Here is a 14,996-nt window from a genome sequence, read left to right on the forward strand (position 1 = left end):
TCGCTCTTTTCGGCCCTTTCGTCACTTCGCTGCGTCAAACTCCTTTTCCCAGCAGCAACAGAGGCCACAGGCACTTCAGGAGAAGAAGGCGGTGTCCTTTAGGCCCACTCCGTCCTGGCGTCCTCGCTATTCCCAGGGTAGATCCTCCAGGCCCAGGACTGGAAGATCCACCTCGGCATGACTCTCGGCAAGACTCCAGCCCAACTCCCAGATTGGGCGGCCGTCTTCTCCTTTTCAGGGACGTCTGGATTTCCGCAGTAGAGGACGCATGGGTCAGGGAAGTTGTATCCTTGGGATACAAAATGGAGTTCGCCTCCCGACCCAGGGATCGTTTCTTCCAATCCCGTCCTCCAAGAGATCCCGCTCTAGTTCCGGGCTTCTTCGCAGCCATCGCTTCTCTGCTCAAATCCGGGGTAATCGTTCCCGTCCCAGAGAAAGATCGGTTCACGGGTTTCTACTCGAACCTTTTCGTGGTACCGAAAAAAGACGGCAAGGTTCGCCCCATTCTGGACCTCAAATTGCTGAACAAGAGAGTTCGCCTGAGACACTTCAGGATGGAATCCCTTCGTTCAGTAATTGCCTCCATGGAGGCCCAGGAATTTCTATGCTCAATAGATATCCAGGACGCCTACCTCCATGTCCCGATATTTCCCGGACATCACCGTTTCCTGCGCTTCGCAGTACAACAGGAACACTTTCAATTCGTCGCCCTGCCGTTCGGTCTCGCAACCGCTCCAAGGGTGTTCACGAAGATCATGGCAGCGCTGATGGCCATATTGAGAGTCAGAGGCCTGGTCCTTTTTCCATACCTCGACGACATCCTCATCAAGGCACCGTCCTTTTCTCAGGCTCAAGAAAGCCTGTCCATTGTTCTCGACACCTTAGCCCGTTTCGGGTGGCTGGTCAACCAGAAGAAGTCCTGCCTTATTCCTTCTCAGCGCATCATCTTTCTGGGCATGCTATTCGACACTCGTCAGATCAGAGTCTTCCTTCCCAAGGACAAGAGATCGACTCTTTGTCGGGACATACGCTTGCTCCAGGGGCCTCGGCCTCCCTCCCTCCGATCGGCCATGGAGGTTCTGGGGAGGATGGTAGCTACCTTGGAAGCGATTCCCTTTGCCCAATTCCATTCACGACCCCTTCAGCAAGCCATTCTGTCTCAGTTGGACAGGTCTGTCTTCTCCCTGGATCGGCCGATCAGACTCTCTTCTAGGGTCAAGCGGTCCCTCAACTGGTGGCTGACGTCATCTCTCATCTCCCAGGGCAGGTCCTTCCTTCCAGTTCACTGGCAGGTGGTGACAACGGACGCCAGCCTGATCGGCTGGGGTGCGGTTTTTCGCCACCTGACGGTTCAGGGCCGTTGGTCGTCGCAGGAATCAACTCTGCCAATCAATGTCCTCGAGATTCGGGCCATCTTTCTGTCCCTCCGCCACTGGGAAAGGATCCTCAGGGGCCTTCCAGTCCGGATCCAGACGGACAATGCCACGGCTGTGGCATATGTCAACCATCAGGGGGGGACCCGTAGCTCCTTAGCCCTTGCCGAGGTATCCAAGATCCTCCTTTGGGCAGAGGCAACGGTTGCGGTGATATCCGCGGTGCATATCCCCGGCGTGGACAACTGGGCCGCCGACTTCCTCAGCCGCGAGGGCCTCGCGGCAGGGGAATGGTCCTTGCATCCGGAGGTCTTCCATCAGATTTGTCTTCGATGGGGGACTCCGAATGTGGATCTCACGGCGTCTCGAATCAACAGGAAGGTTCCGCAGTTCGTCTCCAGGTCCCGCGATCCTCTCGCAGTGGGCGTCGATGCTCTGGCCATTCCTTGGTCACAGTTCGAGCTGCCCTACCTGTTCCCACCCCTTCCATTACTTCCCAAGCTGTTGAAGAAGATCAAAGCGGAAGGGGTGCCGGTCATCCTGATCGCCCCGGATTGGCCCAGGAGAGCTTGGTTCGCGGAGCTCGTCAACCTTCTCGCGGACGCTCCCTGGCGCCTTCCAGACAGGCCCGATCTGCTGTCCCAGGGTCCGATCTGCCACCCGAATTCTCGGTCACTCAGTTTAACCATGATTCAGGCTCGGAAGCCTTCGTCTTCCAGGATCTACTACCGCACCTGGAAGGCTTACTTCCGTTGGTGTGAGTCCAACTGCGTTCCGCCTATGGTTTTTTCCCTGCCTTCTCTTTTGGCCTTCCTTCAGGCAGGACTGGATTCGGGCCTGGCTCTTAGCTCCCTGAAGGGTCAGGTCTCTGCGCTTTCCATCCTCTTCCAGAAGACCTTGGCCTCTCGGCCACAGGTTAAGACCTTCTTTCAAGGGGTAGCCCATGCTGTCCCGCCGTACAGAGCCCCTGTGGAGGCATGGGACTTAAACCTGGTACTAGATGTTCTGAGGGTTTCTCCCTTTGAACCTCTTAGGGAGATTCCTCTATCTTGGAAGGTGACCTTTCTTGTGGCCATCATGTCTATTCGCCGCGTTTCCGAGTTGGCGGCCCTGTCTTGCTGCCCTCCGTTTTTGGTCATTCACCAGGACAAGGTGGTCTTCCGGCCCCCACCTTCTTTTCTTCCTAAGGTGGTTTCCACCTTCCACCTCAACGAGGACATCGTTCTACCTTCCTTTTGTCCAGCTCCGACTCATCCTCTGGAGCGATCGTTGAACAAGCTGGACCTTGTCAGGGCAGTGAGGATCTATCTGGACAGAACGTCCACTTTACGGAAGACGGATTCCTTTTTCGTCATTCCTGATGGCACGCGCAGAGGCCAACCGGCTTCTAAAGCGATTATTGCTCGCTGGATCAGATTGGCAATTTTGGAGGCTTACCGGGTCAAGAACAGAGTGCCCCCTCCTGGGATTAAGGCTCACTCTACCCGGGCAGTCGGCGCCTCCTGGGCGGTGCACCACAGGGCTTCCGCCCTACAGCTTTGCAAAGCGTCAACTTGGTCTTCCATCCACACGTTCGCCAAATTTTACAAGGTCCATACCTACGCTTCGGCGGACGCCAGCCTAGGCAGAAGGATCTTGCAGGCGGCAGTGGTGAGTCCTCTGACCTGATGGAAGTCTGTCTTTCCCACCCGTGGGACTGCTTTGGGACGTCCCATGGTTCCTGTGTCCCCCAATGAGAGGCGATAAAGAAAACAGGATTTTTGGTTGCTTACCGTAAAATCTGTTTCTTGAAGCCTCCATTGGGGGACACAGCTCCCTCCCAATGTTTCTGTTATCTGATTCTATGACTGTTCTTACGTTTACAGTTCTCAAGTTTGTGGTTATGGTTTTTCAACCTTGTTCTTTTCTCCTACTGCTTTCTCACTAACTGAAGAGTATAATGCCAGTCGGTGGGGTGTACACTGCAGAGGAGGAGCTAACTTTCTTTGTGCATAGTGTCAGCCTCCTAGTGGCAGTAGCATACACCCATGGTTCCTGTGTCCCCCAATGGAGGCTTCAAGAAACAGATTTTACGGTAAGCAACCAAAAATCCTGTTTTTTCTAGCACACAAAAGACACTCGATTAGCGCACAAGCATGCTCAGATAATACCTTTTATCCAAGCACGTTCACTCATCACTAGTTACTACTGATCGGACATCAGTGACATATCAGACTGATATGCCACAGATGTGCAAACACTGTTTTAAAAGGGTTTTTAATATTATGCCTCTTCAGGACTGCACTGCTCCCCTGCCTCCTGGCTTCCTGCTTGCCTGGGAGTGGTGCACTTCTGAGGATCGACAGTTCGGAACTGTAGCATTGTCGTGCTGCTGGCCGGAAATGAGGCTTCTCCTAGGCTGCGAGCTCATACAACCTTTCCTCTGCAGTATTGGCGGAGTAGAGGCGCATCCAGTAATCCGTCCTACTTCAAAGCGGCACCTACAGGCTCTACCCCCCCCCCCCCATAGGTCCCCCTGCCTAGGTAGTGGGCCACCTCTGATAGTCTGCAGAAGTGGCCAATAGCCAAACCCATTATCAGTACATAATAGAATTACAAATCCCTCCATTCTTGAGAACGCAAAGGATTTTTAATGAGCGGTAAATTTCAAAGTTACTTGTTTTTTTTCCAAGCACTTTGTAATTTTAACCATTTAATAAGATGAGACCACCGCTCTATGCTGATTTCTTGACTTGTAAATTTTGCATTCTTTTTGAATATAGAATAGAAATACAAGTAAAGCAATGAACGGAAACATTAGGTAACTTGTGAAATGTCTTAAATATACTGTATATTGTTAAAAAACGAAGTTGTATTTTATAGCATACATGTATACTAGCATGAACTGAATATATTGCTGCTCCTTTAATAAATATTCTCTTCATTACTGTACGGGCGATGAGCAGCTGTCGTACAACTAATATCTCATTTATCTCCCTAGAAAAGCGTACAATAGGAATAATCTAATCTGCCCAATATTCTGACCGCTTCTGTGGATGTTAGATTTATTATCCGAACACTTTCAAACCAGCACTTGCTTTAGGGCTCGTTCACATTAGCATAATAAAAAAATAAAAAAAAATTGGTGTTTGCTCCTGAAAAGTTGGACGTGTGGAATCCATATGGTTTAACTTGCATCATGCAACTACAATGCAATTTTTTTTTCTCCTTAGCTAGCAGCCATATGACATCTGTATGCAACGCGTTTTTAACATCATCTTTTACATACTGTAATTCTCTATGTAATTTAAAGTGGTTTACAAACTAATAAAGCAATGATAGATAGATAAATATAGTGTAAACATATAAAGTCACAAGCCCCATACTTATAACAAACGTGCACCTTTTAGTGCCTCTCATGTGGCACTAAAGGGTGTTTAGCCTTATTTAGCCTATTAAGTAAATCTTTTTAAAAATGGCGAGCGGTCCCCCCTATGTTTGATAGCCAGCCAAGGTAAGGCAGACAGCTGTGGGCTTACATTATCAGGCTGGGAAGTTCCCTGGTTATTGGGTCCTTCCCAGCCTAAAAATACAAGCCTGCGGCCGCTCCAGGGTTGGCGCATCACATGAGATGCGTCATTTATGGTGCTTGGCCCGGCTCTTCCAGATTGCCCTGGTATGATGGCTATTAGAATAATGTTTTATGGGGTTCATATCAAGTGTGTAATGTTAGCTGGCATCAAGCCCTGGTGCTAGTAATGGAGAGGTGTCTACCAGAGACGCCCTTTACTAACCCACCCCCTCCCAACTCTAGCCCTATTTCATCAATTTCTTTAAAACAAAAAGTCATGGTATTCAGACATGGTCCACTGAATCCGAAGTAGTCCACAAATGGGAACCTGGAAGACATAAAAAAAAGAGAGAGGTAAAGAAATTAAAACAAGAAACACTCCCTCATTCACCTATTATTAAAAATAATTCCTGTGTGTGTGTTTTAACTTACTGGGTCAGTAATGATAGACACCTCCATTACAGCGGGGCTTGATACCAGCTGACATTACAAAGCTGATATCAACCCCATAAACCTTTCCCCCGATTGCCACCACAGCGGGCAATTGGGAAGAGCCACGTCATACTCCAGAATTGGCGCATCTAGTATGATGGGTCAATTCTAGGGTGGCTGCGGGTTTGTATTTTTACACTGGGGAGGGCCCAATAACCAGGTACCTTCCCAGCATGCTAATGTATGACCCTAGCTGTCTGCTTTACCTAGGCTGGTTATCAAAAAGTAGGAGGGACCCCACTTCATTTAAAAAAAAAAAAAAGATTATTTAATAGGTTTAATAAGGCTAAACATCCTTTAGTTCCACATGAACGGCACTAAAGGGTGCAAGTTTATTATATGTAGGGGGCTTGTTATATTAAATATTTATGGGATATCTATTCTATATATTGTATCTGTTATATGTATATAGCTATTCTATCTATTCTGATGGTTTTAGTTGTGAATTTACTGCACTTGACTAATGAAATGTCGGGTTTCCTTTGAGATATGTGCTTAAAAATCGGGTTGCACACACATGGTCCTTGTGCCGTCTTTTTTTTTTTTTTTTTTTCTCGCACCCATTGATTTGCATTGGCGAGGGCATCTGATTCTCGCATTCACTCGCAGCATGCTGCGATTGTGGACTCCGACCTTCAGTCTGATTAGAACTGACTCATTGAATAACATTGGTCGGACTGCAATGCAATGTTTTCTCACATTGCACACCTCCGTATTATTCGCCAGTGTGAGCGAGGCCTTAAAAAAAAATAAAAAACATAAACCGGGAAGCTTTCAGTGGGCATTTTCCATGTCCAGCGTACCACTTGTATTGTATCCAGGCACTTAGATTATACGATTTATAAAGGTTATTATTATCTGCAATGTGCTTTATTATAGATTGTGGCCGACACTCCATCTGGATCCTCTGAATCCAAAAGATGTGAAGTCTCTGATAAATGTTGAGTGCAGTGCAACTAGTATTTTATTAACCAAAGAACAGGTATGTTTTTATTGTAAAATGGCATCTTTTACACTTTTTATTTTTTTGGCAATGAGTTTGATATTTATTGAGGCGAATATATTGGTTTTTCTATGTGTTCAGATTTTTTTTTTGTATTTACGGTGAAAGTATGTGTCTGATTATACTCCCCAATGTTTCCTGCTTGCTCACTGCTCTAAATATTATTATTATTTATTTATAGAGCACCATTAAATCCATTGTGCTGTACATGAGAAGGGGTTACATACAGGATTATAGATATTGTTTACAGTAAACGAATTTGCAATGACAGACTGGTACAGAGGGGAGAGGACCCTGTTTTTGCGGACTTATATTCTACGAATAAGGTATGATTGTTTATTAGGAGATTTTGGTTGCTGATTAAACTATTTTTTTTTTTTTTTTGTCACAGGAAAGGAAACTGGAGAGACATTGTCGGTCTGCTACAACCTGCAATCCTTTATATGTAACTTTATTGGCTAAAATATTGATCTGGTAGGTGGAAATATACAGTGTCTTGCGAACGTAGTCGGCTCCCTGGAACTTTTCAACCTTTTCCCACATATCCTGCTTCAAACATAAAGATATCAAATGTAAATGTTTGGTTAAGAATCAACAACAAGTGGAACACAATTGTAAAGTTGAACGAAATTTATTGGTTATTTTAAATTTTTGTGGAAATTCCAAAACTGAAAAGTGGGGCGCGCAATATTATTCGGCCCCTATAACTTATTACTTTGTTGCGCCACCTTTCGCTGCGATTACAGCTGCAAATCGCTTGGGGCATGTCTCTATCAGTTTTGTACATCGAGAGACTGAAATTCTTTCCCATTCTTCCTTGACAAACAGCTGGAGCTCAGTGAGGTTTGATGGAGATCGTTTGTGAACAGCAGTTTTCAGCTCTTTCCACAGATTCTCGATTGGATTGAGGTCTGGACTCTGACTTGGCCATTCTAACACCTTGATACAATAATTTGTGAACCATTCCATTGTAGATTTTGCTCTATGTTTGGGATCATTGTCTTGTTGGAAGACAAATCTCTGTCCCAGTCTCAGGTCTTTTGCAGACTCCAATAGGTTTTCTTCAAGAATGGTCCTGTATTTGGCTCCATCCATCTTCCCATCAATTTTAAGCATCTTCCCTGTCCCTGCCGAATAAAAGCAGGCCCAAACCATGATGCTACCACCACTATGTTTGACAGTGGGGATGGTGTGTTCAAGGTGTTGAGCTGTGTTGCCTTTGCGCCAAACATATCGTTTGGCATTGTTGCCAAAAAGTTCAATTTTGGTTTTATCTGACCAGAGCACCTTCTTCCACATGTTTGGTGTCTCCCAGGTGGCTTGTTGCAAACTTTAAATTACACTTTTTATGGGTATCTTTGAGAAATGGCTTTCTTCTTGCCACTCTTCCATAAAGGCCAGATTTGTGCAGTGTACGACTGATTGTTGTCCTATGGACAGACTGTCCCACCCCAGCTGTAGATCTCTGCAGTTCATCCAGAGGGATCATGGGCCTCTTGGCTGCATCTCTGATCAGTCTTCTCCTTGTTTGAGATGAAAGTTTAGAGGGACAGCAAGGTCTTGGTAGATTTTCAGTGGTATGATACTCCTTCCATTTCAATATGATCGCTTGCACAGTGTCCTTGGGATGTTTTAAAGTTTTGGAAATAATTTTGTATCCAAATCTGGCTTTAAACTTCTCCACAACAGTATCACGGACCTGCCAGTTGTGTTCCTTGGTCTTCATGATGCTCTCTGTGCTTCAAACAGAAACTTGAGACTATCACTGAGCAGGTGCATTTATACGGAGACTTGATTACACACAGATGGATTATATTTATCATCATTAGGCATTTAGGACAACATTGGATCATTCAGAGAGCCACAATGAACTTCTGGAGTGAGGTTGCTGCACTGAAAGTAAAGGGGTCGAATAATATTGCACGCCCTACTTTTCAGTTTTTGAATTTCCACAAAAATTTTAAATAACCAATAAATTTCGTTCATCTTCACAATTGTCTTCCACTTGTTGTTGATTCTTCACCAAAAATTTACATTTGGCATCTTTATGTTTGAAGCATGATATGTGGGAAAATGTTGAAAAGTTCCAGGGAGCCGACTACGTTCGCAAGGCGCTGTACCTATGCTTCTTATATGGGACCTGTCAGCTGTCCTGACATATCTTGAAGGGGATACTCCAGAGCGATAAACATTTTTGCACTGTTTCTGCACTCAAACTATAAAGATGAGATGCCCAGTTTACTTTAAGGCTACTTTCACACTAGCGTTTCTTCCAATACGTCGCAATGCGTCATTTTGGACAAAAAACGCATCCTGCAAAAGTGCTTGCAGGATGCGTTTTTTCTCCATTGACTAACATTAGCGACGCATTGCCACACGTCGCAACCGTCGTGCGACGGTTGCGCCGTGTTGTGGCGGACCGTCGGCTGCAAAAAACGTTCCATGTAACGTTTTTTTTGCGGCCGACGGTCCGTCATTTCTGACCGCGTATGCGCGGCCGGAACTCCGCCCCCACCTCCCCGCACCTCACAATGGGGCAGCGGATGCGCTGGAAAAATGCATCCGCTGCCCCCGTTGTGCGGCGGACACAACGCTAGCGTCGGTAACCTCGGCCCGACGCACTGCGACGGACCGAGCCCGACGCTAGTGTGAAAGTAGCCTAATTCTCTTTATAGCCCTTGTAATTCTATGTGACACGAGCTGCTCCTCACTGTCTCCCCTCCTGTCTGGGGAAAAAATAAAAAACTGAAAGTGAATGAATACATTAATAACTGGATGTCACTAGTTGGGGGGTGTCTGGCTGTTAAACATTGGACAATCAGTAGAATAAGGATAGCGGCACTCATCAAGTCGATGAAAATAGTCCTTTTATTCCACAATTCAGGACATGGAACATCCTTCTCCCTGCACTCCTCTGAACTCCCTGCATACCCTGTCCTTGTCCTGAAATATGGAATAAAAGGACTCTATTTTCATGGACTTGGTGAGTGCTGCTTTCCTTATTCTTTGTGATTGTTTTTAGCTGAGCACTATGCACCTGTCATAAGCCTGCTGCAGTTTTCTGATCTGGCTGCTTTACGAACAGATAAGCTCCTCCTTTCACTTCATCCATCTGTCTATCTTTCTATCTATCTGATTATCTCTTTATATTTATTCACATTTTCTCTTAGGTGTCGTCCACTGTTGGACAACCCAGGAGTCATGTGACAGCCGCTGATTGGCTGCAGCCTTTACTCTTTCGTCCACTTAGATGGCATATTGATGAGCTGCAACTGATCAGTGGGTGCTGACTGGCTACAGCAGTCACGTGACACAACACCTGTCACGTATTTTTATTTTCTAGGGGGCCCTGAAGTGATTCAGTAAGGATTGTTCAATAGTGGAAAGCCCCTCTAACATGACCACCTTACCTTTAGTATGACAGTAAATCATCGCTGCACAATTACAGTGCTTTCAGGGGGCAGCTTTGGTTTGTTAGTTATATTGCGTGGCTTTCTTAGCTTGCACCTGTTCACACTTGTCTTTTTTCTGTTTGTAAGTGCCAGGCAGTTTTTTGTTATTTATGAATTACAGTACAGTTCACTAGTAAAAGGGGAAAGCATAATATGGGAGTGACATAGCAATGCTGTAGTCTTGATCCTACGAAGATGTCAGAATGAAATCCCGTTTGTAATGTAAGTGTGTTGTGTCAAGGGCTGCCAGCATGGGGGACATCACCGATGTGTTGCCGCTTTGCCTACAGTGTCAGGATACGGTGTCTTTGTATCGACTCGCACTTCACACGGTGCAGGAATTCCTGCCAACTGTAAAAGACAAGGAGTTCATGAGAGAGGTGAGAACCCAGCACATCTAAGGCCTGAAACAGTCACTAATATTTATTACTAGCTATTGAACCCGTTTTACGCCCGGGTGGCGAGCCTTTATATTGGTATATGGTCTCCATCCTGGTATGTGCTGCTCCATCCTGCGTCCCCATCCTGTCATGTGCTGCTCCATCCTGTGTCCCCATTCTCACATGTGCTGCTCCATCCTGCGTCCCCATCCTGTCATGTGCTGCTCCATCCTGCGTCCCCATCCTGTCATGTGCTGCACCCATCCTGCGCCCCCATCCTGCCATGTGTTGCACCCATCCTGCGCCCCCATTCTGACATGTGCTGCTCCCATCCTGCGCCCCCATCCTGACATGTGCTGCACCCATCCTGCGCCTCCATTCTGACATGTGCTGCTCCATCCTGTGTCCCCATCCTGTCATGTGCTGCACCCATCCTGCGCCCCCATTCTGTCATGTGCTGCTCCCATCCTGCGTCCCCATCCTGTCATGTGCTGCTCCATCCTGCGTCCCCATCCTGTCATGTGCTGCACCCATCCTGCGTCCCCATCCTGTCATGTGCTGCACCCATCCTGCGCCCCCATCCTGCCATGTGTTGCACCCATCTTGCGCCCCCATTCTGTCATGTGTTGCACCCATCCTGCGCCCCCATTCTGTCATGTGTTGCACCCATCCTGCGCCCCCATTCTGTCATGTGCTGCTCCCATCCTGCGCCCCCGTTCTGTCATGTGCTGCTCCCATCCTGCGCCACCATTCTTTAATTTGCTTCTCCCATCCATATGCCCCATACGCTGCTCCATTATGGTTGATGGCCCCCATAAGATGCTCCATAGTATATGCCCCCGTACACTGCTCCATTATGGTTTATGGCCCCCATAAGATGCTCCATAGTGTATGCCCCCCGTACACTGCTCCATAAAGGTTTATGCCCCCATAAGATGCTCCATAATATATGCCCCCGTACACTGCTCCATTACGGTTTATGGCCCCCATAAGATGCTCCATAGTGTATGCCCCCCGTACACTGCTCCATAAAGGTTTATGCCCCCATAAGATGCTCCATAATATATGCCCCCGTACACTGCTCCATTATGGTTTATGGCCCCCATAAGATGCTCCATAATATATGCCCCGTATGCTGCTGCGATATATATATATATATATATATATATATATATATATATTTATATATAAAAAAATATATATATATATATATATATATATAAATAACATGTCGCTGGGCGCCGAGTGCTGGGGGGCCTGAGCAGGCGGGGACACCGGCGCGCTGTGGGGGTCAGGTGCCGGTATCGCCGCTAGCTCAGGCCCCCCAGCACTTGCTATATTCACCTGGCCTCGTTCCACCGCTGCGCGCCGCCATCTTCCGGCTCCTCTGGCTGTAACTGTTCAGTCAGAGGGCGGCGCCGGCGCGCATTAAGCGCGTCATCGCGTCCTCTGAACTGTGAACGTCACAGCAGAGGAGACGGGAGACGGAGCCGCACGCAGCGCTGGAACGGGGGACCGGTGAATATACTTACCCTCCTGGCGGTCCCTGACTCTCCGGTGGAGATCGCGGTGTGCGTTCAGTGTTTACGCATACCGCGATCTTCTGGGCTGCATCACTCTGGGAGACAGACTGTGCCGGCGCTTGCGCAGTCTATAAAGGCTTAGGACAGAGTGACGCTCCCAGCGTTATATTATAGATGGTGTCTCCAGCATGGTGTGTAGAGGTGTATGGGGGGATCCTGGGCTCAGTAACTCACTTGTGCCGCGGCTTCTGCTCTGGACATAACATTGAGTTTCTGTGAGCGCTTTTTCTATAATTATTCTATAATTATTATAATGCTGTACGTGTGCCCCCAACCTGACCTGTAAGAGAAGAAAAATGGCTTTTATTATACTCCCCTGCGGGGCGGACCGGTCCGATGGACGTCACTGGTCTTGGTCCGGTGCATCCCATCTTCTCACCATCCCCGTCCTCCTGCTTGCTTCACGCGGATGACGCGGCCCTTCATCATCATGCGCAGGTGAACTTCTCTGCCTTGTCGAGGGCAGGGCAAAGTACTGCAGTGCGCTTCTGCCGGGGCTCTCTGACCTTTCCTGGCACATGCACACTGCAGGACTATGCTCTGCCCTCATAACTATGCCTGCACAGGAGCGCGGTGCCGAGGAAATGCATCATCCACACGAAGCAAGAAGGAGGATGGCATTGCAAGAAGACGGGAGGCACCGGACCAAGACCAGCGACACCCCTCAGACTGGACCGCCCCACAGGTGAGTATAATAGGTTATTTTTCTTATCTTGCAGGTTGGGCATTATAGAATGCTGTATAATCAGCCCTGAAAGGTGATGGCCGTATCTCTTATCGGCTAAAACTGGTGACAGGTCCCCTTAAAATACAGAATTGATCACATTTTTTGCTTCAAATTTTTTTTTTTTTATAATTTCTTTCTCTAAAACTTGGGTGTATCTTCTAGTCCGAAAAGTACGGTAATTGGAATATTAGAATCAGCATGCAGACCACTATAGGAGATGTATGGGACAGTCAGCGGACCTCACAGGGTCCCCGTAGGTCAAGTGTTCAGGATCCAAGGCTAAATCCGGACTTCCCTATTAATTATGAGTTGGCCACAGGTTGTGATAAAGCAGAAGAGAAAAGTACAGTTCAGTGTTAATATTGCGGATCCTTTTTCTCTGTGCTACATTAGTGACGCCATTGACAATAGTGATATCGCTTATCTGTATTGTATTTTACTGTAGATTCTTAGTCTGATCAGTGTGAGCCACAATGGAGTGAGTGAATGTGAGCTGATGGAGCTGTGCCCGGGGCTAACATGGCCTATATTGACATTTCTGGTCCATCACCTTCATAAGATGGTTGTAATTAGATATAGCTGTGGGCTACTGCAGTTTCAACATCTCCAGGTATGTTCTAACACTGTCTTAGATCATTAATCTACTTTTAATATTAGAATTTATTTATTGCTACATACTTTATGATGTGATGTGTAGACCTATCCTTCTCATGGACATTGCAGGCAGGACTCCCTGTGCTCTAATCTGGGTTTAATTGAACATTTAATTTGCATATTGATTTAATTTGGAACAGTGGTGGTAGAATTTGGATATATGGAAATATTAAAAGGGTATTTCCAAAATTGAAAGTGATCTCCTATCCAAAGTATTTGATAAAACATACTACTTGTGGGGGATCCAATCACTAGGTCACCCAGCAATTGTGAGAACTTTAAAGGGAATCTGTCATTAGGCTTTTGCTATGTAATCTGAGCTCAACATAATGTAGGAACAGAGAGCCTGATTCCAGGGATGTCACTTACAGGGTAGTGCTTTGGTGTGTAAACACAGTGTTTTATCGGCAGGAGATTATCACTACAGGACAACTGTCCTTGTGCATCCTGGTCCAACCACGCACCCAACACTAATTAGCAGCTTTCTGCCACTAAACATTGTATTTATCTATTTTTATTTATATAGCGCCATTAATTCCACAGCGCTTCACAAACATTGGCTCTATCTCCATTGGGGCTCACAATCTACATTCCCTATCAGTATGTCTTTGGAGTGTGGAAGGAAACCGGAGAACCCGGAGGAAACCCACGCAAACACGGGGAGAACATACAAACTCCTTGCAGATGTTGTCCTTGGTGGTATATGAACCCAGGACCCCAGCGCTGCAAGGCTGCAGTGCTAACCACTGAGCCATTGTATGCAGAAATCTGCTAGTCAGTCGTGTGGGCGGGGTTCTACAGGGCTCAGCATTCTGAGCTCTGCTAAATCTGCAAACAATGAAACTGCGATTCTAATATAACTGCTATACCTAGTAAACTAAGCGCTATATCGCCGGAATCAGTGTCTCAGCCCCTACCTCGTGCTGCTGTCAGATTACATAGCAAAAACCTGCTGACAGCACCTGAAATGGCCAAAACAATGTCTGTTAGCCAAAAACCATATTTATGTGCAGGGACGAATGAGTCCTCAAGTTTGTGGGTAACAAAGAGGTATGTGTAAGAAAATGGGCAAAAGTGGCATATAATATAAATATAGGTATGGTATGGGCATTTTTAAGGTTTGTTATCTGCATTTATACAAGGTGAAGACTATTACCATTTTTGTGCTTTCTCTCTTCAGGCGTGGGACGCTGTGAGGCTGGAGTATATGCAAGGAGGGCACGATATTGTGTCTGAGTACAGAGAAAAGCTCATACGATACTTCACTACACAGCTGAGGTACAGTAAATTGGTGTTTGGCTTAATAAACGATTCTCTGGCTTAACTGATAGAACATAAATGCTAACACCTGGCTTCTGTAACCTGCTGACGCTAAAGCCCTGCATATACTATAGATAGCTGACAGTCCAACCATGGTTCGGCTGATCGTTCAGCTGACGGATGTCTCATTCATCTGCAGGCTGTATCGCCCGGCTTACCATACAATTATCTGTTGAGGCCTCCATAGGTATTAGACTTTTGGCCCAATACATCGATATCGGTGGGTTCTGCCGGCTTTAGTCTAATGTGCATGGTGGCTTAAAGGGATTTTCCCACAAACAAAAGTTAATTTTAATCAATAGATCTTGGAATAATAATCATTTCTACAATTGGATGTGTTTTAAAAAAAAATGTTCCTGTGCTGAGATAATCTTATAAATGTGCTCCTGCTGTGTACTGTGTAATGGCTGTGTCTGACTGTACAGGAACATCGTGTGATCATCCCACAGCTCCTGGGCGGGG

At 46.6% G+C, this 14,996-nt stretch overlaps 1 protein-coding gene across 2 annotated transcripts in view; it reads left to right on the forward strand.

Annotated features, from left to right (window-relative positions):
- NPHP3 (nephrocystin 3) overlaps window positions 1–14,996 on the forward strand; it is a 131,943-nt gene that overhangs the window by 76,397 nt on the left and 40,550 nt on the right. For both annotated transcript variants that reach the window (XM_069730099.1, XM_069730100.1), the window contains exons 15-19: window positions 6,295–6,397; window positions 6,810–6,892; window positions 10,112–10,250; window positions 13,006–13,170; window positions 14,395–14,492. In XM_069730099.1, coding sequence (XP_069586200.1) covers window positions 6,295–6,397; window positions 6,810–6,892; window positions 10,112–10,250; window positions 13,006–13,170; window positions 14,395–14,492 — 588 coding nt within the window. The remainder of the gene's footprint in view (window positions 1–6,294; window positions 6,398–6,809; window positions 6,893–10,111; window positions 10,251–13,005; window positions 13,171–14,394; window positions 14,493–14,996) is intronic.

The sequence above is a fragment of the Ranitomeya imitator genome, chromosome 6 (assembly GCF_032444005.1).
Source record: "Ranitomeya imitator isolate aRanImi1 chromosome 6, aRanImi1.pri, whole genome shotgun sequence".
NCBI classification, from domain to species: domain Eukaryota; kingdom Metazoa; phylum Chordata; class Amphibia; order Anura; family Dendrobatidae; genus Ranitomeya; species Ranitomeya imitator.